The sequence below is a fragment of the Homarus americanus genome, unplaced genomic scaffold (assembly GCF_018991925.1).
Source record: "Homarus americanus isolate GMGI-L3 unplaced genomic scaffold, GMGI_Hamer_2.0 scaffold27231, whole genome shotgun sequence".
In the NCBI taxonomy this organism is placed as follows: Eukaryota; Metazoa; Arthropoda; class Malacostraca; order Decapoda; family Nephropidae; genus Homarus; species Homarus americanus.
Window position 1 is genome coordinate 3,302,948 of NW_024718545.1, and position 25,688 is coordinate 3,328,635.

The 25,688-nt window shown below is 50.4% G+C and overlaps 1 protein-coding gene across 26 annotated transcripts in view; it reads left to right on the forward strand.

The window, feature by feature from the left end:
- LOC121859744 (prominin-1-like) overlaps nt 1–25,688 on the forward strand; it is a 159,984-nt gene that overhangs the window by 54,927 nt on the left and 79,369 nt on the right. For all 26 annotated transcript variants that reach the window (XM_042356706.1, XM_042356707.1, XM_042356728.1 and 23 more), the window contains exon 2: nt 23,346–23,874. In XM_042356706.1, the coding sequence (XP_042212640.1) occupies nt 23,622–23,874 (253 nt within the window). In that variant the 5' untranslated portion in view covers nt 23,346–23,621. The remainder of the gene's footprint in view (nt 1–23,345; nt 23,875–25,688) is intronic.

Here is a 25,688-nt window from a genome sequence, read left to right on the forward strand (position 1 = left end):
TTGTAGTCGTTATCGTGTTTGGAGTGGTTATTATCCTGGTTGTGGTGGTTGTAGTCGTGGTGGTGTTGGTCGTGGTTGTAGTCGTGGTTGTAATCGTGGTAGTCATAGTCGTCGGTCTCTGCTACAGGAGGTGTGATGAATAAAGCATTAGTTCACTCACCACCAAGACACTTCTCTTACCCTGGGATACATTATAGAGGAAGGAGGAGGAGGGAGAAGGGAAGGAAGAGGAGGACGAGAAAGTAGGAGGAATAAGAGGAAGGAAGAGAAGAAGGAATAGGAGGAAGGAGGAGTACAAGGGAGAAGAAGGAGGACGATGAGAAAGAATAAGTGGGAGGAAGAGGAAGAAAGAAGAAAGAAGTGGAAGAGGGCGGAGGTGTTGAGACTCCCTCAGGCATTGGTTGAGTGGGTGGAGGAGGTGCCAGGGAGGGAAGCCTTACAGAGGTGGAACTAAGGGGAAACTCGGGACCTGGGGGAAACGGGAAACAGGACTTGGGGAACCGGGGGATATAGGGAACGGGAACTGGGGTACTGGAGAATGGGGGAACGGGGGATATTTTAAGGCCAGGAGAACCATGCTGCTCCTCCCCAGTATCTCTGTTGAGGGGCAAGCTGGGGCGGGAGAGGTAGAAAGTGCTATGCCCCGGGAGGAAGAGCCACCGTGGGAGGACCTCTGGGTGTACTGAAGAAGGAGCCAGATGGATTTCATTGACGGCATATAGAATCATCCGGCTCTGATTTATTCTAACCGGCCTCAATAGTAGTAGTAGTAGCTGGAAAAAAAAACTCTGTCCGGATATTATATAAAACCATACCACATTTTTTTTTTATCGCTATATTTTTTTTTCCGGATTTATAAAGACCTCTGTCCGGATTCACAAAATATCGTTCTGTTTTATTTTCCTGTTAAAACCTGTCCGGATACAGTGAGACTCCTGTATTTTTTTTTTCCATTCCCACTTTCTACAGCTACAGTCATACATTAAATTTCCCTCATAACTGTAGAGGTAGGTGTACGTCAAAGTGTTTCTACATAATCTACAACACTAAGGTAGTTAAGTCCTAAACTGGCACCCGAATGGCACTGTGACTGTACCTTAACTGGGTGCCTTCACTTATCGCGTATTAAAGGGGAAAAACTTTGAACTTTTTGAGAAGGTTGAGCCAAGTTAATGAGGCTGTCACTCGTGAAGTTTGGTCGAGGAGGGGGAGGAGGAGAGGGGGGGAATGGAGTGGGAGAAGAACCCCAGGTAACCTTACGTGGAGGGGAAGAGGAGAACAGAGGGTGGGGGAGAGGAGAGGACGGAGGGAGAGGAGTAGTGGGAGGGGAGAGAAGGAAGAAGAGAGGGAGGAGAAAGAGGAGAGGTGATGGGAAGAAAACAGGACACCAACTAGTAGAAAAAGAGTCTTGTGTGTCCCTGACGAGGCCGCCATCACTATTTGTTCCTCCCTGTTGAAGGCGGCCTGGGAGGAGGCTCTTATACCTGGAGACGAGACTCAGGAGGAGAAGAGACTCAGTGATTCATCTATACCTGCTGGAGGTCTTGAGGGCTCATCATCACACTTCCTGGTGGTGCGGGAGAACAGTGTGTCGTGAGGCCACATAGCTGAATCTAATTTGGAGACAGTGTGTTGTTGTGAAGGCTTGAGGGGGTGGTAGTGGGGGGGGCGCAGTGGGCGGAAGGAAGACTGTGTGGGTACTCTGATAGACATGGTGTGGTAGCGGAGGTGTTAGGATGGACGCGGCAACCTAGCGACATGGAGAGAGTGAGAGAGAGTTTAAAAAGTAGAAAGTGAGGCCAAAGAGAGGTGAGGATTAGGAGGGGTGAAGAGGAAGAGAGGTGAAGAGGAGGAGGTGCGAGGAGGAGTTGAGGAATGTGTTGACTTTCGCATTTCACAAATAAGTTTTCGAGGGGACCAATGGTTTGATGTGCAGTGTGAGGGAGACAGCATATACTGTAGTGTGAGGAAGACAGCGCATAGTGTGAGGGAGACAGTGCATAGTGTGAGGGAGACAGCATATACTGTAGTGTGAGGTAGACAGCGCATAGTGTGAGGGAGACAGTGCATAGTGTGAGGGAGACAGTGCATAGTGTGACGGAGACAGTGCATAGTGTGACGGAGACAGCATATACTGTAGTGTGAGGAAGACAGCGCATAGTGTGAGGGAGACAGTGCATAGTGTGAGGGAGACAGTGCATAGTGTGAGGGAGACGTGGATAATGAAATGAAGAAGCCGAGAAAGCCGAGGCGGGAGAAAGAGAGTCACAGACGAAGAACACATTGATGGAGTAAGGCAGAAGCTCTTACTGTATAAAAGCAATGCCAGCACGAGCAATCAGCAGCGCCTGGGGGTGTCCTTCCATCCCACAATTGTCAGGTGGAAGCTACGCCAGACGAATGAATGTTCGACCGCCTTAACTCATTCAGTGGCGTAAAAGAGAGAATGTCTTCGCTGTGTGTGTGTGTGTGTGTGTGTGTGTGAGTGTGTGTGTGGTAAGAAGGAGAAACAGACACGAGGGTTGGACTTGTGGATCAGGTCGTTGGTAAAAGCCATTTTGGAATATGTCACCCCATTTGGCTTTGAACTTATTGGAAAAGTCAGGGTCGTTGAGGACATGTTGGGAGGAGGAGGAGCCGGGATCAAGAAGAAGAAGAAGAAGAAGAAGAATGAGGACCATGAGGAGGAGAAGGATGAAGAGTAGGGATGAGGAAGAAAAGGGGGAGCCAGAATCATAAAGGCAAGGAGTAGGAAGAATAGGGGAGGGAAGAGGGGGAACCACTGCATTGGCTTATAAACAACACCACCAAAGTCTGCCTTCATTTTAGCTTTAATGGTGGTGGCGGTAGTGGTGGTGCAGGTGTTGGTGGTTGTTTGTGTAGGTGATGGTGACGTGGTGGTTGTGGTGGTGTAGAGTTGAGGATCATTGGGTGAAAAAAAAAAAAGCAACTGTCGAGTGTCGAGGCGAATTGCACCTCAAAGGGATCGAGATATCAGGAACGTGGTGATTATTAGTGAATCTGGTGGTGATCAAAGACTCATGAGGTTAGTGGCTGCCAGTGTGAGGAGGAGCAGAAGAAAGGAGAAGAAGGGAGAGGTTCAGAGGAGGGAGAGGATCAAGAGGGGAGGATCAAGAGGAGAGAAGGTGAGGGAGGAAGGAAAATGTAGTGCTTTATACTGTGTCATCATAACTCCAAACAGTGATGGAAATTGGTGAAGGAATTTGGATTTGTTTGATGTTACTGTGTGTGTGTGTGTGTGTGTGTGTGTGTGTGTGTGGAGGCCCTACGAGGTCTCTGGGCGGCTTCCAGATGTGGAGCTCCGGGAGAGGAAGGCCACCAGTCGACCCCCTAGAGGGCATGGACCATCCGCGGTATTGATGAGTACAAGTGCTGCTCTCTCTCTCTCTCTCTCTCTCTCTCTCTCTCTCTCTCTCTCTCTCTCTCTCTCTCTCTCTCTCTCTCTCTCTCTCTCTCTCTCTCTCTCTCTCTCGTGGTTGTTCCGGGATCAGGTGAGAAAGAAGAAGTATGTATTTTAGTGTGCATTTGGCGAGAATGTATTTTACCTTGCCTTTACAGTATTGTTCCCTCTACTTAACGCACATGAGCACACACACACACACACACACACACGCACACACACATCTCTCTCTCTCTCCTCCATTGCCCCTGCTCTCCCCTCTCTATCCCTCTCTTCTCCATCCCTTTTCCCTCCTCCCTTCCCTTTCCCTCTCACTCCCCTCTTTCCCACTTATCCCACACCTCCCCTTTCAACTCACCCCTCACTTAGCCTCGTTTACCCTCCCTTTCTCACACACCCTCTCAGTTCTCCCCTCACCCTCCCATTCCTCCGTTTTCCACCTACTTCACTTTATTCATTTTTGTCTCGCTCTCTCCTTTCCACCACTCAAGGGCTAGGGGGGTGTCGCTAAATTGGTGGACGAAAGAGGATTCCAAGTTGGACCCGGATCAAGGGAATCATTATTTACCTGTCGTGAATCATTAAATAAACCAGGCGACCAATAGCGACTCTGGAGTGATGAAAGGAGTACAGGTGTGTTGATAGATCGATAGATAGATAGATAGATAGATAGATAGATAGATAGATAGATAGATAGATAGATGGGTCGAGTTAGTTAATAAACGTCTATTGTGAGTCACCTTGAAGGATTAATTACAGGTGTGTTTAGAGGGTTAATTAAGGTCATGTTTTGGTTTGATTTATAAGGTAAGTCAAGTTTGCGTTACAGGAATTCGCTGACTCGCCGCCAGATGTCAGGTGCATGTTGTTGTTTTTTCCCCCGATGGGCGGAACATGATGGCTGCCTTGCTCATTATCTGCTTTCTACTGTCTTTCACTTTTCTGTCATTCTTCTTATTATCTGTTCCCTATTCTTCTTCTTCCTCCTCTTCCCCCCGTCCCCTCCCCTCTCTCTCTCTGTTTTCCCTTCTCCCCGTCTCTCTTCATTTTGTTACCTTTCTCTATCGCCACTCTCCTTCTTCTCTCCCTCCCCTCCCCTCCTCTCTCCCCTCCTCCTCCTCTTCCCTCCTCCTCTCTCCCCTCCCTCCCTCTCTCCCCTCCTCCTCTCTCCCTCCTCCCTCTCTCCCCTCCTGCCTCTCTCCCCTCCTCCTCTCTCCCCCTCCTCCTCTCCCCTCCTCCTCTCTCCCCCTCCTCCTCTCTCCCCTCCTCTCCCCCTCCTCCTCTCTCCCCTCCTCCCTCTCTCCCTCCCTCTCCCTCCTCCTCTCTCCTTGTTAAAAGCAGTCATAATAAGTGTAAATATGAAGAGAGTGATCCTCCTCCCCTCCTCCTCCTCCTCCCTCCTCCTCCTCCCTCCTCCTCCCCTCCTCCTCCTCCCCCCTCCTCCTCCCTCCCTCCTCCTCCTCCTCCTCCTCCTCCTCCTCCTTTGCTCCCCCCTCCCTCCCCTCTCTCTGATTCTCTCCCCTGTCCTCCACCTCCCTCCCCCTCTGCCTCTCCTCTATCTTCCCCCTCTCCTTCTATATCTCCTCCCATCTCCCCTCCATCCCCTCCCCTTCCCTCTCTTGTCACCCTTCCCTCTCTTGTCACCCCTCCTCTTCCCTCTCTTCTCATCCCCTTCTCCTCTCTCCTTCTCATCCCCTCCTCTCCTTCTCCCCAACCTACTTACCTCTCTCCCCTCTCTTCTAACCCCTCCTCCCCCACTCCCCAGGGAGGAGGTCCTGGAACCTGTATTATACCTGGTCTGGTATTTTGGTGCCTAACGCGACGTGAAGACCTCCACGGCCTGACGCTGACGGGGCCCCTTAGTACCTGACGAAGGGGAGGGGGAGGGGATGGGGTGGATTGGGGTGAAATGAAGGGTATAGAGAGGAAGGGAATGGGCTAAAGGAAGAAATATCTGCCATTGTTTTAGGTAAAGTTATAGTATTCCCAAGGTCACACCACACACACACACACACACACACACACACACACACACACACACATACACACACACACACACACACACACACACACACACACACACACACACACACACACACACACACACACACACACACACACACACACACACACACACACACACACACACACACATACACACATGCAGTATATAGAAAGCGATATGTCGTAACTAGATATTATTTCTCCTGCGCCGAGTACTTTTAATTTCCTGTTTGAGAGCTGCGTCAAGTGATATATGTGTGTGTGTGTGTGTGTGTGTGTGTGTGTGTGTGTGTGTGTGTGTGTGTTCTCTTCTCGGGCGTCAACCATCGACACACTAGTGGTATGTGTTCAGGATGGCACACACACACACACTCACCTCCTACAGGCAGCTCCTCCTCAGCCTCCTCCCGGCTCTCCACCCCCCCTCCAGCCCTTCCACCCTCCTCCACCTCTCCTCCAGCCCCACACCATCCACACTCTCCTCCTGGGCAGGCATCTCAGTTTTCAGCCCCTTCCTCACCTGAAGGATTTTGGGATTTTTACTCCCTTCACCCCTCCCATTTCCCCCCTCCTCTCTTCCCCCTCCTCTCCCTCCCCCCTCCCATACCCTTCTCCCCTCCCCTACCCCTTCCCCCCCCCAGTCCCAATACTCCCCTCCTCCTTCCTTTCTCCCCGCCCTCCCTCCTTTCTCCTCTCCCCCTTCCCCCCCTCCCCCTTCCCCCTCTCCACCCCTCTTCACCCACGTGTTTACAATCATAACCTTTGCTGTATATATTTTAATCTTAGATCCAATGGTGTGTGTATGGACCCGAGCCTTTTAAATATGCCGCGTATTATTATTATTATTACTATTATTATTATTATTATTGTTGTTGTTGTTTTTGTTATTATTATTTTGTTGTTTTTATTGTTGTTGTTTTTTGTTATTATTTTGTTGTTTTTGTTTTTGTTTTTGTTATTGTTGTTGTTGGTGTTGTAAAAATGACCTCAACCTGCGCGGCTACACCAAATTCTTTCCACTTCCTCGTCTCATGTACAGTTGTAGCCTTCACACTAACATTATTAAGGGGCGTTGGTGTAGCTGCTGGCGGTCTTCCTCGGGTAGTGGTGTGTCCGCCCACCCGCAGACCCGCCCACTAGCCCACCCGCAGACCCGCCCACTAGCCCACTCGCAGACCCACCCACTAGCCCACCCGCAGACCCACCCACCATTCCTATGTACCCCAAGTGTTGATTGTTCCTCATTTGATCCCTCACCCCTCCCTCCCTCCTACCCTTCCTTCTCCCCCCATCCCTCTCCCCTCCCTCTCTTTCCTCAGTCCCTTCCTCCCTCCCCCCTACCCTTCCCTCTCCTCCCTCCCTCCCTCCCTCCCTCCTCCCTCCCCTCCCTCCCTCCCTCCCTCCCTCCCCTCCCTCCCTCATACTGAGCAAGGCCCTTATGAATTCTCCGAGATCACTTGAAGGTGTGGCCTCGAGGCCCTCAAACACTCTGCCACTACATGTATTTATAAGTCAAAGCTATTCTCTGAGGGCGAGTGTAAGTGTGTCTCGACCTCTTACACTCGTTCAGCCTCGTTGTTGAGTACTTGCTGTTCTCGTCGTGGAGTACTTATTGGACTCGTCGTTGAGTACTTGTTGGACTCGTCGTTGAGTTCTTATTGGACTCGTTGTTGAGTACTTATTGGACTCGTCGTTGAGTACTTATTGGACTCGTCGTTGAGTACTTATTGGACTCGTTGTTGAGTACTTATTGGACTCGTCGTTGAGTACTTATTGGACTCGTTGTTGAGTACGTGTTGATTTACCTTAAGATAGCTAGCGTATACGATATCAACAGCATAAATTACATAGACATTTTAAAATGCGTAATTAACTTATATAATTGATACGTTATATGATAGCTGGTAAATAATTCTTATATGATAACGTTATACTTCCTAACCCTACCTAACCTAACTTGATAGCGTGTTATGTCGTATTTTTGTTCTTGGGATAATTTTCTTTCCATCATTCTCTCTCTGTCTCTCTCTCTTTTTCTCATCTCACTCTTTTTCTATTTTCTCTCTTTCTCTCTCTCTATATATATCTCACACTGTTTTATCTTATTCTTTTTCTTCTATACTCTCTCTCTCTCTCTCTCTCTCTCTCTCTCTCTCTCTCTCTCTCTCTCTCTCTCTCTCTCTCTCTCTCTCTCTCTCTCTCTCTCTTCTATATAATTATGTTAAAGAAAAAACGACTCGGGAAGATGTACCCAGACTCCATTATGTTAAGGTCTGAGAAGATTCTGTTGAAACTCGGGTGGATGTAGATGGGTACAGGCAGGTGTGGAGGTGTGGATGGTTGTGGAGGGTAAGGGCGGGTGTGGAGGGGAGTAGAGCAGGTGTGGAGGGAACAGGTAGATATGAAAGGGGATAATGACAGTGTGGATGGATGCGGAGGTGTGGATGGTTGTGGAGGTGTGGATGGTTGTGGGGGTAGGCAGGTGTGGAGGAGTGTGGATGGTTGTGGATTATTTAAGACAGTTTGTACAGCTTGGGTGGAGGGGAGAAGAGAGGTGGAGAACGAAGAAGAGGAAGACGAAGGAGTTGTTTGGTAGAAGGAGATGATAATGAAAGAGGAAGAATAGGAAAGAGGAGAAAAAAAAATATAGCGTTGGTGAAGGAAGAAAGAGGAGATAATGGTGTAGTGATAAAAGGAAGAAAAGGAAGAATGGGAAGAGGTGATTTTTCGATGAAGAAAGAAGTAAGAGGAGGAGAGGTTGGTAGGGAGGCTGTGGAAAATCAATATCACAGCTACTGCAGGTTGCTAGTGTGTGTGTGTGTGTGTGTGTGTGTGTGTGTGTGTGTGTGTGTGTGTGTGTGTGTGTGTGTGTGTTACTACAGAGACGAGGAGAACAATAAACAAAACAAAGGCGATAATAATAATAATAAAAAACGGATAAAAAATACAAAAGAAGACAAGAAAGAAAATAATGTAAATGAGAGAAAGAATACAAGAGAATGTAAATAACGGAGAGATAATACAAACAAAAAAGATAGAGAATGGAAGGCAAGAGAAAGTTCTGTTATTTGGACAGATTGTCAAAGGAAGACTTGGGGAAGAGGTAGTGGTGGGGAGAAGAGGTAGTGGTGGGGAGAAGAGGTAGTGGTGGGGGAGAAGAGGTGGTGGGGAGAAGAGGAGTGGTGGGGGAGAAGAGGTAGTGGTGGGGAGAGGTAGTGGTGGGGGAGAAGAGGAGTGGTGGGGGAGAATAATGGGAGAAGAGGTGGTGGGGAGAAGAGGTAGGTGGTGGGGGGAGAAGAGGTAGTGGTGGGGAGAAGAGGGTGGGGGAGAAGAGGTAGTGGTGGGGAGAAGAGGTAGTGGTGGGGAGAAGAGGTAGTGGTGGGGGAGGTAGTGGTGGGGGAGAAGAGGTAGTGGGGAGAATAATGAGAAAAATATGGGGAGAATAATGGGAGACTGAATGTTGGAGGGAATATACTGCTGGGGTTATATGTTGGGGAGAAGAGAAAAATAGATGAGAAGCATTGGGTTTAGTTAGTTCAACAGATTGATTGACAAACCTTGGGAGGATATTTTAGGGAGGAGCGAATGGGAAAGAATAATTACTGGGGAGGATAGATATTGGGGAGAGTTCATAATGGGAAGAGGCATGGGGAGACTAAATACTAGAGAAGTATTGGGGAGGATAAATACAGTCCTAGCAAGAGAAAATGGGGAGAATTAAAACGGGAGAGCAGTTGAAGAAAATAGAGTAATTGGGATATTCAGTGGGGAGGGTTAAATAGCGGTAAGGTGCCATGGGGAGAATAACATTAAAGAGGGAAACTGGCACTGGGGAGAAGAGGGAGAGAGAGAGAGAGAGAGAGACCCTGGACCTCGACGTAGAGAAATTCTGGAGAAGACATTGACCGAGAGATAGTGGGGAGAGGAAGGGGTGAGGGGAGAAGAGAGATGAGGGAAGAAAAGAGGGGAGAGGTGGTGAATGATGGGGAGAATTAAGAGGTGGTGATTCAGGTCGGCCATATTTTCCAACTCTCCTCCTCCATTCCCCTCCCTCCCCTCCCTCTTCCCCCCTCCCCCTCTTCCCTCCCCTTCTCTTCCTCCCTCCCCTCTTCCCCCCCTTCCTCTCTTCCCCTCTGTCTCTACCCTCCCCTTCCCTCTCCCCCCCTCCCGTCTCTTCCCCCTCCTTCCCTCTCTTCCCTCCCTCCCTCTTCCTCCCTTCCCTCTCTTCCCTCCTCCCTCTCCCCTCCCCCTCCGTCTCTTTCCCTCTCTTCCTCCCCCTCTTCCCCTCCCCCCTCCTTCCTCCTCCCCCTTCCCTCCTCCCCTCACCTCCCTGTTATCCATACCTCTTAGTTTTTGTCGTGTTCTTCTATTTCCTCTCCCCCGTTTGTCTCTTTTTTTTTCTCTCTTCTCATCTTCTCTGTCTCCTTATCTTTTCACTTCTCTCTGTCTCTTCTTTCATCTCTTTTCTTTCTCTCCTTCCACCTATTCTATCATTATTTCTTTCTCTGTCTATTTCATATTTTTCCTTATCCTTCTCTCTGTCTCCTTATCTTTATTCCCTTCTCCCTGTCTCATATATTTCTTCATAATTCTCACTCACATCGTCGTTTTATTTCTGTTTTCCTCCTTATCTTTTATCTTCTCGTGTGTCTATTTCCTGTGTTCGTATTTTTTTGTTTTCTTTGGTTATCTTTTCTTATCGTGTTTTGCTTTTTCGTTAGCTTCATTATTTTGTTTTATCATTTTGTTTATTCACTTTTTCTCATGTTGTTATTTAATTGTGTGTGTGTGTGTGTGTGTGTGTGTGTGTGTGTGTGTGTGTGTGTGTGTGTGTGTGTGTGTGTGCTTGTTTTCCCCCTCATCTTTCCCTTCTTCTTTCCTTCCCTTCCTCCCACCTCCTGTACCTTTCTCCTCTTCCCTTGCCTCCCCTCTCTCTCTCTCTCTCCCTCCTTTCCTCCTTCCTTCCTCCTCTTCCCTCTTTTCCTTTCATCATTATTCTCCTCACTTTTTACTCCTTTCCCTTACTCCTTCCCTCCATTCCTCCTCCCCTTTACTTCCTTCCTCTCATTTCTCTTCCCCTTTCCTCGTCTTCCTCTCCTTCCTCCCCTCCCCCCTCCCCCACCCCCCCCTCCAGAATGTGTTGTTGCAAAAGTCGTGTTATTGTGTTTTCGCGGTGTACGGTGTTGTGTGGCCCTCCCCCCCTCCCCTCCCCTCCCTCTACCCCTCCCCCTCCCCTCTCCTCTTGGCTCCCCACCACTACCATCTTCACTACTACGACCACTGTTACCACTATCATCACCATCACTACTATCATCACCACCAATATTAACACCAACCACCCGAGTCACCACACTGTCACCACCATCACCAACTAGACGGACATGGTGGTGAGAGACTGCTGGTATAATGTGAGACTAATGGATAGTATCATTGTTATTACTCGTGGTGGTGATACTCGTGCTCCGCTGTGGTGGTGGTGGAGGAGGACGCACACGCACCACACACTACCGCCATCACCACCCACACACACACACACACACACACACGCCAGGGGCCTCCACGCACAGGGGAATTTAAAGTTGTCCTTGTGTAGCGCTCTGGTGTGCACTAGCCTGAAGGAACAAAGGTACACCACGTTCTCCGGCCTCCTGGTGTGAAGTACTGTAGGTGTCCGGCCTCCTGGTGTTAGGTACTGTAGGTGTCCGGCCTCCTGGTGTTAGGTACTGTAGGTGTCCGGCCTCCTGGTGTTAGGTACTGTAGGTGTCCGGCCTCCTGGTGTTAGGTACTGTAGGTGTCCGGCCTCCTGGTGTTAGGTATTGTGAGGTGTCCGGCCTCCTGGTGTTAGGTACTGTAGGTGTCCGGCCTCCTGGTGTTAGGTACTGTAGGTGTCCGGCCTCCTGGTGTTAGGTACTGTAGGTGTCCGGTCTCTGGTGTTAGGTACTGTAGGTGTCGGCCTCCTGGTGTTAGGTTAGGTGTCCGGCCTCCTGGTGGTACTGTAGGTGTCCGGTCTCCTGGTGTTGGTACTGTAGGTGTCCGGCCTCTGGTGTTGGTACTGTAGGTGTCCGGCCTCCTGGTATTGTAGGTGTCCGGCCTCCTGGTGTGGGTACTTAGGTGTCGGCCTCCTGGTGTGTACTGTAGGTGTCCGGCCTCCTGGTGTGATTACTGTAGGTGTCGGTCTCCTGGTGTTAGGTACTGCAGGTGTCCGGCCTCCTGGTGTTAGGTACTGTAGGTGTCCGGCCTCCTGGTGTTAGGTACTGTAGGTGTCGGTCTCCTGTGTTAGGTACTGTAGGTGTCCGGTCTCTGGTGTTAGGTACTGTGGGTGTCCGGCCTCCTGGTGTGAGTACTGTAGGTGTCCGGCCTCCTGGTGTTGGGTACTGTAGGTGTCCGGCCTCCTGGTGTTGGTGCTGTAGGTGTCCGGCCTCCTGGTGTTAGGTACTGTAGGTGTCCGGCCTCCTGGTGTTAGGTACTGTAGGTGTCCGGCCTCCTGGTGTTAGGTACTGGGTGTCCGGCCTCCTGGTGTTAGGTACTGTAGGTGTCCGGCCTCCTGGTGTTAGTACTGTAGGTGTCCGGTCTCCTGGTGTTAGGTACTGTAGGTGTCCGGCCTCCTGGTGTTAGGTACTGTAGGTGTCCGGCCTCCTGGTGTTAGGTACTGTAGGTGTCCGGCCTCCTGGTGTTAGGTACTGCAGGTGTCCGGCCTCCTGGTGTTAGTACCTTAGGTGTCCGGCCTCCTGGTGTTAGGTACTGTAGGTGTCCGGTCTCCTGGTGTTGGGTACTGTAGGTGTCCGGCCTCCTGGTGTTAGACTGTAGGTGTCCGGCCTCCTGGTGTTAGTACTGTAGGTGTCCGGTCTCCTGGTGTTAGGTACTGTAGGTGTCCGGTCTCCTGGTGTTGGGTACTGAGGTGTCCGGCCTCCTGGTGTTAGGTACTGTAGGTGTCCGGCCTCCTGGTGTGTAGGTACTGGTGTCCGGCCCTCCTGGTGTGGGTACTGTAGGTGTCCGGCCTCCTGGTGTTAGGTACTGTAGGTGTCCGGTCTCCTGGTGTTAGGTACTGTAGGTATGAACCATCACTAGCAGGTGTGGTGAAGCAGGAGCAGGTCGACTCAGATGTATGTCAGTGGAGGCTTGGCGTAGTATCGTGATGGTCGGTGGAGATGGCGAGATACCCTGAAGAATCATCCTCCCCCCCCCTCTAGAGCCCACCATTCTGTAGGTCCCGGGAAGACTCGTGTGTGTGTGTGTGTGTGTGAAGGGACTGAAGTATCTTTTTGGAGGGGAATTGAGAGATAGTGATTTATAGTGACACCTGCTGGGGGTCTGTTGGACGCTCATAAAACTGGCCCTTTACTCCTCCTCATCTTCCTCTCTTTTGGGGATAAGAACAACAAAAAACAACTACCGTGATATTGAGAGCTTGATGTATTGTTATTATCATCATCTTCTTCTTCTTCCTCCTCATCTTCTTTCCTCCTCACGTCACTCTCCTCCTCCTCCTCCTCCTCATTTCTTCCTCATCACGTCATCCTCCTCCTCCTTCATACATTATTCCTTCATTATTCATCATTCGCTTTACTCTGGACTTCGCCTTGAGGAGAGAAGAGATTGGATTGTGTCCCCTTGATCACCTTTCCAATCCTTCATAGGTGGATTAAGGGTGATCCTACCTGATGTGATTCGGGGAGACGAGGGGGAGGTGAGGGAGGGAGGAAGGAAGAGGGGAGGAAGAGGAAATGGGAAGAGGAGAGGAAGAGGCCGTGGAGCTGGATGGACACTCGACAACAACACCCCTGGGGCACTGGTTCTCACGCCCCCCCACCTCCACCCCTCCTCTCCCTCTTTTACCCTCCCTCCTCCCCTCTCTTCCCTCCTCTCCCCTCTCTTACCCTCCCTCCTCTCCACCTGCTCTTTCATCTTCCCATGTATCCCCCCTTCCCTCTCCTTCCCCTACCAACCTACCCCTTATTTCACCCCCCCATATTCCTTACTTTTCGAGACCCTCTTTTCCTCCCTCCCCCTTTCTCGCTCTTCCCATTCTTCCTCTCCTTGTCTACCCCCCTTCCCCATTTCTTCACCCCCTCCCTCTCCAGTTCCATCTACCTCTCCCCCTCCACCCCCCCTCCCCCTGCTTCCGCCTGGTGAAAGTGGAGGTAGGAGAGAGAGTGTAGCTTAGGGCAGTGCTGCTTTCTTGTGTGTGTGTGTGTGTGTTTGTGCGTTTACATACATACATACATACATACACATACATACATACATACATACATACATACATACATACATACATACATACATACATACATACATACATACACACACATATACTTAAGATACACACACACACACACACACATAAAGTTAAGAAGAAAACTCAACACAATTAGCCCAACAGCCGGCCTAATATTCCCCCACTTCTTGAATTCATTAAACTGTGTCGTATAGTTAGGCGCCAAGTGGTTGTGAAGGTGGAGTAGTGGAGGAGGTGGAGTAGGGAGGGAGGGAGAGAGTGGAGTAGTGAGGGAGGGAGTAGAATAGAGAGGAGGTGGAGTATAATTAACCCACCAGGTGAAATATTTAACGAGTGAAATATCTGCAGGTTTTCAAGGAGGAATATTTACTTGGGTTATTTTCATTTCCTGGGTGACTATTTGGAGGAATATTTACTAGGTGGAATATTTGATGTGTTTTATTGAGGAGTATCTGTCAGAGCTCACCAAGGAGTAATATCTGAGGTGGTGGTACATCTGCTGTCTCTGGTTGAAGAGGATTTGCCTGGTTTTTGAAGATGAATATTCCCATGTAAATCTTACTCCCTTCACAGATTGTTTTTGACTCTCCACTCACCTCCCTTCTCTACCCTTCCCTCCCCTGTTCTTTCCTTTTCCCCACTCCTTCCTCCTCCCCTTTCCTTCTCCCTTCCCATATTGGTCAAGTATTGAGTAGTTGTCGCATCACCCTTTCACCTCTCCTTCTCCTCCACCCCTACCTCCCTCTCCACCAACCCCCTCCCCCAACACCTCCTCCTCCACCACCCCTCCCCCCCCCTTCCTCCGTCCCCCTCCACCTCCCCTACCCCCACCCCCCCTTCCCCCCGCCAGAGTATATAGACTTTTGTGGGTGGACGATCACTAAAGCTGCCACACAAGTCTTGGATTGAGTTACTCACTGGCCTAGCCCCTCCCCCTCCCCCCTCAATGTGTGTCCCCATGTGTCCCCCCTCCATCTGTGTCACGTGTCCCTACTCTGTGTCCCCCTTCTGTCCCCTCCCTCTGTGTCATATACCCCCCCACCCCTTTGTTCCCCCTTGTATGTGTCCCCTTTGTATGTATCTCCCCCTGTGTCCCCCCCACCCACCTACTGCTCACACTCCACCAGACACATGTTAGTCACCCAGGTCACCCTCCACTCGTGCTTTGGTGGGGTTCTTCAGGATCAGCGAGTGAATAGTGTTAATTAAAAGATGACTTGTGATAATGATGTGGAAAATAATGATAATGATGATGATGATGATGATAGCACAAGTTCACGGTAATTAAGGAACTGTCATTATTTGGTTGTTTGTTTCCTTGCGAGTGAGTCGAGGAAACAATGCCAAGCTTCTCCAGTCGAACGGTCGCCAGCCATCTGCCTGCTGTGGCGCTCAAATTCTTTCTTTCTCTCTTTTTTTCTTTCTTTCTTCTTTCTTTCTTTCTTTCTTTCTTTATACAACACACACTCAAAGTCCTTCCTTCCATATTATTCATTTCCCATCGTTTCCCCTCTTGTGTTCCCAACTTTATTCCCCTCTTGTGTTCCTCTTTGCTCTCTTCTTTGTATTCCCCTCTTTGTTCCTCTCTGTGTATGTTTTATTGTTTCTCTTTATTTAATCGCAACCCCCCCCCCCCCCCCCCCCCCCCCCCCCCCCCCTCTCTCTCTCTCTCCTCTCTCTCTCTCTCTCTCTCTCTCTCTCTCGTTTTATTTACACTCATCTGGATTTTTTCACTTTGCAGTTTTATTTTTGTATTTATTTATCACGTTTTTGGGTTTGTATTGGCCTTTATCCTCCCTCCCTCCTCCCTCCCCCCTCCTCCCTCCCTTCCTTCCTTCCTTCCTTCCTTCCTTCCTTCCTTCCTTCCTTCCTTCCTTCCTTCCTTCCTTCCTTCCTTCCTTCCTTCCTCCCTCCTCCTCCCTCCTCCCTCCCTCCTCCCCTCCTTCCTTCCTTCCTCCCTCCCTCCTCCCTTCCTTTCTTCCTTCCATATCACTTTGGCCCATCCACCTATCTATCTCCGTCCGTCCCCACACTCACCCCTTCCCCCCTCCCCACTCACCCCCCTCCCCCACTCCCTCCTCCCCCCTCCCCCCCCTCCCCCCTCACCCCCTCCCCCCACCCCCCCTCCCCCACTCACCCCCCTCCCCCCCTCCTCCACCCCCTCCCTCCCCCCCCCTCACTCCCCCCACTCCCTCCACCACCCCTCCCTTACTCACCCCCTTCCCCTCCCCCCCTCCCCTCACCCCTCCCCCCACTCACCCCTCCCCACTCACCCCTCCCCCTCACCCCTCCCCTCACCCCCCCCCCCCTCCTCACCCCCTTCACCCCTCTCCACTCACCCCCTCCACTCCCGCACCCCCCCTCCCTTACTACCCTCCCCATTCACCCCTCCCCCCTCACTCCCCCTGCCCCTCACCCCCCCTGCCCCCTCCCACCCCTCCCCACTCCCACCCCTCCCTCACCCTCTCCCCCTCCTCTTCCCCCCTCTCCTCTTCCCCCACTCACCCCTCAGCCTCCACGAGATGGAGTGCCCTTGACCTACTCCTCGACGTCTTGTGTCTTGTTACTCGAAGGCCGCCGCTACCGTGTGTGTGTGTGTGTGTGTGTGTGTGTGTGTGTGTGTGTGTGTGTGTGACCTTATAAGACTTACAGACAAGAACAGTTTGACTCATCGTTTCCTAACGTTACTAAATAAACCTAATCTAACGTAAGTAAATTAACCTTACCTCACCCCACCTTACCTCACCCCTCACCCACCACCACACCCCCACCCCCACCTCACCCCTCACCTCACCCCTCCCACCTTTCTTTAGTGTTTATCTTTTTCTCCATTCCTTCATTTATCATCTTATCCGTTAAGACTCATTTATCTCTCTCTCTCTCTCTCTCTCTCTCTCGTGTGTGTGTCTCCCCTGGTTCCCTTTGATTATCTTGTTTCCTGTATTTATTCTTCGTTGATCTTACATTTCCATTCTCTTCCTCCTCCTTCTTCCTCTTTCATTGTCAGTTTTATTTAATGTCGTTTGAATCTCTTTGATTATCCTCCTCCTCCTCTCCCCTTTATTAGTGTGTTTGTCTTGTCGTTTATCTGTTGTTCTTGTGTTTATTTCTCTTCCGTTTCTCCTTGTGTTTGGGTTAGGTTTCATTCAATTTATTTCATTTATTCATTAGTTAGTACGTGAGAAGAGAGAGAGAGAGAGACGAATATATGACCACTCTCTCCTCTCTCTGTACCTCCTCCTCCTCTCCTCCTCCTCTCCTCTCCTCCTCTCCTCCTCTCCTCTCCTCTCCTCCTCTCCTCCTCCTCTCTCCTCCTATGCAGCACCGGTAGTCTAGCATCAGTGTGTGTGTGTAGTGGTGGTCGTCCCGTGGGATAGTTAAGGGATGTGTGATTGCCTCGTGAGGAGCGGCAGTGGGCCATCAACCCGGCAGGTGTGTGTGAAAGAGCCCAGGTGTGGAGCTTCTGTGTTTACATGTGTGTGTGGGGTGAGGGTGGGGCAGTTGTGGGTGTGAGGGTGTGTTGTGGGTGTGAGGGGTGTGTTGTGGGTGTGAGGGTGTTGTGGGTGTGGGGGGGTGTGTTGTGGGCGTGAGGGGTGTGTTGTGGGTGTGGGGGTGTGTTGTGGGTGTGGGGTGTATTGTGAGAGCGTCCTGAGGGTGTGGTGGGTGTGAGGAGTGCCCATGGGCGTGAGGGTGTGTGGGGCGTGAGGGGTGTATTGTGGGGTCTGGTGGGTGTTGTGGGCGTGTTGGGCTGTGGGCGTAGAGTGTGTGGGCGTGAGGGATGTACCGTGGGCGTGAAGGATGTACCGTAGCGTGAAGGATGTACCGTGGGCGTGAAGGGTGTACCGTATATAGGCGTGATGTGTATGTTAAAGACTTCAGCATAAAAGAAGCCCTTTAAAATTTTCGCAGTATTTTTCTTATTAATCAACGTTATAATTCTTATAACTTTACTTTTATCATGCCTGTTCTGCCTGGGGTGGCATTTTGTTCGCCTGGCAGGAGTAGCTGACCAGTGGGGAGGGTTCAAGTAGCAGGTGGAAACAGTTTATATTAGAGGGAAAAAATTAATGTTAATAATAAGCGTTGGGTCGACTTGTCTTGGTTGGGGAGGACAATGGGCGAGGAAAGGTCACATGTTATGATTCTCCTCCTCCTCTTCGTCTTCCTCCTTCTCCTCTTCGTCTTTCTCCTCCTCCTCATCTTCCTCCTCTCCTTCTCCCTTCTCCTCCCCTCCCCCTTTTCCTCACCTCTTCCACCTGCTTTTCGTCCTCTCACATCTCTCTTACTCCTCCTACACCTGTCCTCCTCCTACCTGTCCTCTCCCTCCCCCGTCATCCTCCCCTCCTCTCCTCCTCCACCACCAGACCACTCAGGTGGCATAACTCAGATCGTATCTAATCATCCTCTTGTTTCCTATGGTTATTAGGTAGTTAGTTTGATTAGGTAGTTAGTGGTAAGGATGTTTACTCTCAGCCGGGGAGGTGGGGGCGTGCTGCTGAGGTCCTGGCGACAGGGGCGTGTGTCCTTGATGTTAACGAGGTGGTGGTGGGCGTGTGTTTCAAGGCAGGCGTGGGAGGGCGTGGTAGGTTCAGTTGCAGCAGTGAAGGAAGGAAAGGAAGGAAGGAAGGAAGGAAGGAAGGAAAGAGGCGCACTATGCTCTACTGATGTTATAAATTATCCATCAGGTTGGTATTGACTCCTGAGAGGGCGGTGGTCCTAGGGGGTGAGGGGAAGAGGGGAAGAGGTGTGAGAGGGAGGGGGAGGTGAGAGTGGTGAGGAAGAGGTGTGAGAGGGAGGGAGGTGAGTGGTGAGGGGAGGGGTGTGAGGTGTGAGGGAGGAGGGCCTCACTGACACACAGGGTTCACTCTTGGCAATCATAAATGCTCTTAGGAGTCAACAACACCTGGCGTCTTAAGACAGATGATGACGTCACGTTATTCCGACCTCCTTAGACTGACAATTGTTGCTTCTGTTGTAAGGAATAATAATGATGATTATAATAGGAACAACAATAACTATAACAGCAATTACAAGAGCAAAGATAATAACAATAATAACAACAACTACAAGAGCAATAATAACAACAACAACAACAACAACAACAAAAGGGCCAATTACAACTTGGGGGTGTTAAGACTGGGGTCCGTTAGAGCTGGGGTCTTTTATGAGAGGGGCCTTAATGACCTGTTACTGCTGCCTATCATCACTCACATACCTCTCTTCCTCCTCCTCCTCCTCCCCCCCCCTCTTCTCTTCCTCCCTCATACACTGGTTTCCTTTCATTCTCCTTCTCTTCCTTCTTCCCCCACCTTCTCCTCCACCACCTCCTCCTCCTCCCACACACTTCCTCCACTTCTACACACCTCTCCTCTTCCACCATCACCACCTCCTCCTTCCCTTCCCTCTACTGCTCTTCCTCTTCCTCCCAACTTCACCCACCTCCTTTTCTCCCCGTCCCCTCTTCATCTCCCTCAACTCCCCTCCCTCAACTCCCCTTCAACCTCCCCCTTCCCTCAACTCTCCCCTCCCCAATCCCTCCCCTCCCCCTTCCTCCCTCCTTCCCTCAAACTCCAGAGTGATCACATCCCCTCAGTGGTCTACCCTCACAAGGACCCCTCGACACCACTCACGGAAGTCGTCCCTTTGTTTAAGTGGTTCACCCTTTTTTTCTCTCTCCTCCCTTTCTCTTCCCCATACTCTCCTCACCTCATCTCCCCCATCCTCCTGTACTCATCTTCTCACCTCATCTCCCTCTCTCCTCTTACCTTCCCTTACCTCCTCCTTCTCCTCCTCCCTCACCTCTCCCTCATCTCCCCTCCTACATGTCCCTGTCCCTTACCTTCCCTTTTCTCGCCTCACCTTCCCTTATCTGCCCTCCCTACATGTAAGAGTCTCTTTTCCTCCTCTCATCTACCAGTATAGCCCCTCTCCCCCCTACTCTTAACTAGTGGTGCTGGTCTGGCCTCATCGTTTAGGGCAAGAGTCCTTGTTATTTAGGGCGACACCTGGTTGAAGCCTCTCATGGTTTAAGGGACTAACCTTTATATATCGCCAGGTGTCTAGAATCTGTGTTTAAGAATGTTTACTAGCGAGTGTGTTTTAGGATAGAGCAGCAACAACAGCAATAATAACAACAATGATAACAACAACAACGACAATAATAATAATAATAATAATAATAATAATAATAATAATAATAATAATAATAATAATAATAATAATAATATTAATAAAAAACAGGCAAACTAAATCATTATGGAAATTAATAACAAAAACAAACTGATAAAGAATGTGTTTGTGTGTGTGTGTGTGTGTGTGTGTGTGTGTGTGTGTGTGTGTGTTTCAAAGCCATCGGCTGCTGGGCTTAAGTTGAACATTTGATCAACCTGACCCAGACACCACCTAACACTTGAGGAACACACGGCCTTAAGTGTTAGTGTGGACACCACCTAACACTTGAGGAACACTGGCCCTTAAGTGTTAGTGTGACCACCTCACACTGAAGAAGAACACTGACCCTTAAGTGTTAGTGTGGCACCACCTAACACTTGAGGAATAGACAGGATATAGACAGGAAAACATCGGACGCTCAAGGGCTGGTGTGGACAGAAGCAAACACTTGTGGCTAACAGAGTCCTCCTCCTCCAACCTAACACTTGACACCGAGTATGACCTTGTTGCTATTGCTGTCGTCACTGGGCTGTGTGTGTGTGTGTGTGTGTGTGTGTGTGTGTGTGTGAGACTTGGAGGTATGAGGTCGCTAGAGGCCGGATCAGCTGAGCGTCTCCATGTTTGTTGACAACTTGACACCGGGAAGCCGCCACAACACCAGAGAGAGAGAGAGAGAGAGAGAGAGAGAGAGAGAGAGAGAGAGAGAGAGAGAGAGAGAGAGAGATGCAATATTTACCCTCCTATAGAACGATTGAGAGAGTGTCTTTGGTATTGCTGTTGGTAGATAGTCTCCCTCTTTTTCACCCCTTCCGTTATCTCCCCTGTTCACCTCTCCCTCCCACGTTATCTCCCCGTTTTCACCCTACCCCCTCCCACTAAACGGTTTTGCTCTCTCTCTCTCTCTCTCTCTCTCTCTCTCTCTCTCTCTCTCTCTCAGACACTCAACTTCCTGTCGTGTCTTCCCTTTCCTTTTACTCCTCCATTTCCTCCTCCTCCTTCTCCTCCTCTACTTCTTCCCCTTCCTCCTCCTCCTCCTCCTCCTCTACTTCTTCCCCTTCCTCCTCCTCCTCCTCTAACCCCTTCTCTCAGCCGCGTCTTCCCATCCCGGTGTTCACGATCATGTTATCTCCCTTGATGTAAATTGTGATCGTGGGGGAGGCAAGGAGGCAGGGAGATAGGGAGGAGAGGAAGAAGATAGGAAGGGGCGGGATGGAGAGAGGGTTGAGCAGGGAGGATAAGGGAGGGGAGAGTGACCAGTAGTGACGGTGGTGTGCGTGCAGGAGCGTCACACTGGCGTCTCTTATGACAAATTACCGTAATGGCCGCTCACTCTGTTTTTCCTTGGGGGCGTGAGGGAGAGATGGCTAGTGCTGTAGGATCAGTCGCAGGAAAGATTAGAAACAGAGTGAATGGCCATTGAGTTATTTTACCATTAGGGTTCAAGATGGTGAGGGTGTTGAGTCAGATATGGTAGTTTTAAAAGTTGAAAAATGGCTACAGAATTACCACACGTGAAGACATGTTGTGTGTAGAAGTATGACGGGAGGTGCTGTAGTGAACGGTGGCCATGTTGTAGAGGGAGGGAGGGAGACTCGACCAGAGGTGCCTCACGCCTCGACGAATACTAAAGAGGACCAGCCACTCGTCACCGCCGCCCCTCGTGCCCGGGAACTCCCACTCACTCCCCGGCGTCTTTAGCAAGTTTGAGGAGGAGGTTTAAGAAGCTTATGAGTTTCATTATGGAGAATGTTATCGTTAGAGGGTGATGAGGGTGTGTTGTGAGGCAGGTGAGGGAGGGATGAGTGGCAGCAGGTGTTGGCGCTGGAGTTCCCACGACGCAGTTTGTTCTCTCTAACGCCGCCTCACTTCCTGGTTGTTGAGGGCGGGAGGTCATCATCACTGTGTACTTCTCTTGTGTTTGTGGTCCAACATTAATATCTTTCTCCTACCACCTGACTGTGCAGGAGACCCCCTGCATGCTGCAACACCCTAATACTCCCACGTTGTGTGTTTAGGCAAATCCCATATCCTGCCTCTCCTGTTTATTGTCTCCTTGCTCCATGAATATCTAACTTAGTTCCTCTCATCCTTCCTATTTTATATTCCAGGAGAGACGACTCATTTCTCCACATCTTGCCGTGTGTGTGTGTGTGTGTGTGTGTGTGTGTGTGTGTGTGTGTGTGTGTGTGTGTGTGTGTGTGTGTGTGTGTGTGTGTGTGTGTGTGTGTGTGTGTGTGTGTGTGTGTGTGTGTGTGTGTGTGTGTGTGTGTGTGTGTGTGTGTGTGTGTGTGTGTGTGTGTGTGTGTGTGTGTGTGGTGTGGTGTGTGTGTGTGGTGGTGAAACCACATTCCTTCACTTCATTCACATTTGTGTCTCGTCGTGAAACTATGAGACAATGAGACGAGAATACATCTGGCGTCGTCTGGATATGTGGGGGTCTTTCGCGTGTACACATGACAAGACCTCCTGTTTCATACCCAGTGTTGGTGAGACCTGCCATGAATGTTACCACAGTTAATACTTGGGTCGGGATTGAATGCAGAGCGGCTGCCGGTAACGTTGTGTGGCCTACCTGGACCTGAGCATTGGAACAGGTCACGTTGACACATTCAGGCTCTGTGTGTGTGTGTGTGTGTGTGTGTGTGTGTGTGTGTGTGTGTGTGTGTGTGTGTGTGTGTGGTGTGTGTGTATCAGCCGTGGCCGTTCTTTATAACTTCAGGTTAAGTAAACAGTTCGTGTCTCAGTTAATTGAGTTATGGAATTACTGGAAGTGTCCAATGAGAATGACACACTTATCCTGCATGGGAGGTAGTGGGTCCTCCAGGTGGTCAGTGTACATGAGGGATGACCCAGTAACCTGAAGACGACCAGCCCTCCCGCCCTTAATGGTATTGACTGAGAGGTGTACAAGGAGTTTCTTTGGAGGAGTTGTGTATGTTATTGGTGTTTTGTTTCCTGTCTGTGCAGTCACTTGTGGTTCCTGTTCACATATAGTTCTGGTGGTGGAGTTTGGTCCAGTCTGGTGGGGATTTTGTCCTGTGTGGTTGTGGTGTTTGTGTCAGCTTTATGTTACTTTAAGAAAATTGTCTGGTGAGATTTTACTCTAGGTCGGATTTTGTTGGAATGAGATCTTGTCGGTTGAGAATTTGTGGGACACAAAGTGTTGCAACTTCTCCAGAACTCCTCCAGGAAAGTGTCCTATAGGGCTTAATGGAGTCAGGGGCCACCGGGGAGATCCGTCATGGCCAGATTTACATGTTAATCACACCTGCTCCGGGACACTACGGTAGTCTCACTTTAGCGCAACTGTAGAGAAAAGGTAATGAGATTTAGACGGTGATGGAGTAGTAGTGTTGTGTGTGTGTTAGTCACATTACACCAGGTGTGTTGTGCTCATAGTGTACTGTATGTTACTTAAGGCTTGACAGTGTGAAGCAATCCTTCTGTTAGTGATTGTTGTAGCCTTCATGTGTTTTATGATGTGACTAACGATTGTCTTTTTTATTGTTACAGGCGTGATGTTGATGTTGATGTTGTGGAGGGTGACTGTGGTGGAGTGTTGAGGGTCAGGGCGCTGCCCACCTGACTGTACCCGAGCGTGACCTGTGCCGCCATGAGGCCCCTCAGACTGACCTTCGCCTGGCCTCAGCTCCTGCTGCTGGCGGCCTCTCTGGCGGGGCCGCACAGCCGCAGCGCCCGACCTCGACCCCGAGATCGACATTCTTGTCGAATCTTCCCCCGTGGCCGCCACCGCCGTGGTCGCCTCGGAGGACACTCGCCTCCTGCAGGATGTTTCGAAACCTGCCGGGGAAGATAATGACGGAGGAGCCAGTGCTGGAGGAGGAGGTGGTGGTCACGACGGAGGAGGTGGTTTCTCAGGTGCCGGAACCCAAGCCCCGTATAGCGTACAGCCAGGCGTGGGTCAACAAGACTTACCTCGCCAAGGATGACTTCAATCCCCGAGGCATGGAGCACCTCTACCTCATAACCAACCTCTTCCTCGACCTCGTACATCGCCGGCGGGAGGTTCCTGCCGAATTAGGTAAGTACAATCTTTAAACCTCTGGTCCAAGGCAGCTATTACCTGGTCACACTACTCATTAAGTCTGCGGCAGGTATTATGGCTGCTGTATGGTGGTCGCGTCAAGGTAGTTACCGTGTGGCCGCTGTCTTCACGGCACCAAACTTGTCCTCCACCAGTGGTCTTCCCTTAGTACATTCCTAGTTATCTCTCTTCACCGTATTATTTTAAACCACCTAAGTTATATTTACAAACCTCTTAACCTCGTGTGTACACTTTGTAACCTCGTGTGTACACTTTGTAATCCCGTGTGTACATAATTTAAACCTATGTACTCTGGTAACTCCCATAATGTGTACACTACATCTCCTAAAATACCAACATTCTCGGCCGTTACTATATCTTTTGTCCCCCTGAATACTTCGGAGTTTCCACACGCCTCCGTCAATAGCAGTGTGTGTGTTGCCGCCTCGCCTTTCCTATGGTGGCAGCAGTGTCGTGGATATTCACTCGTGTTTACACTGTGGTGAGCCTCAAGAGCCCCGTGTTGTGCGTCTTCTGGCAGGTCCGGGGGGGAAACATTCTACCCCTGACAATAACACGGCAAACATCCTTTATACACGCTCTGATACCCATCTCTCACACACACACACACACACACACACACACACACACACACTAAACCTGCTCTCTGTACTGTCTCCCCGTACTAGACATGACAGGCCAACCTACCAACAGTTGCAGGTGGAGGAAGGCGATAAGGGGATGACATCGGACCTGGCGTGTCGCCTATCAGGTCTCTCCCCCTCACCAGGGTCGTGTTCCGTCCATCCATCCACCAATCCATCAATCAATCAATCAATCAGTCTTTCTGTCTATCTATCTGTCGTTAGCTGATTGGTTGGTTATTGCTCACAGTGGGGAGGAGATAGCTCACAATAACACGACTGGAAAATCAATATTGACCGAAAAATCTCCTTACATTATCCTCCTATTCTACACCACCCCCTCCTCCTCCCCCCTACTTAACACCGTCTCCCTTACTACCCTACACCACCCATTCCTCGTCCTCCCTACCTAACGACCCCTTCTCCTCGTTCTTACATAACACCACCCCCTCCTCCACTACACCACCCCCCCCTCCTCCACTACACCACCTCCCTCCACTACACCACCCCCTCCCTCCACTACACCCTCCCCTACCTCCACTACACCACCCCTCCCCTCCACTACACCACTCCCTACCTCCCTACACCCCTCCCTCCACTACACCACCCCTCCCTCCACTACCCACCCCTCCCTCCACTACACCACCCCCTCCCTCCACTACCACACCTCCCTCCACTACACCCCACCCCCTCCCTCACTACACCCTCCCCTCCACTACACCCCCTCCCTCCACTACACCACCCCTCCCTCCCACCACACCACCCCTCCCTCCCTCCACACCACCCCTCCCCACCCCACACCACCCCTTCCCCACACCACCCCTTCCCTACCCCACCCCTCCCCTCCCCCACCACCCATCCCTCCCCCTACACCCCCTCCCCACCCCACCTCCCTCCCCTACACCCACCCCTCCCTACCCCACACACCTCTCGCCTCCCAGGAAGTTCAAACAGTGTTCAAGCCTATTAAAGATTATAATAGGATCATAATGTATAAAGACTTGTGGTTTTAGAGAGTTATTCAGAGGTTGTGTTGTGTTGGTTGTGTTGTGTTAGGTTGTGTTGTGTTGTGTTGTGTTGTGTTGTGTTATGTTAGGTTGTGTTGTGTTGGTTATAAGTTAAGTTTTTATGTTAGGTTATGTTATCTTTATTGATTGTGTTGTGTTA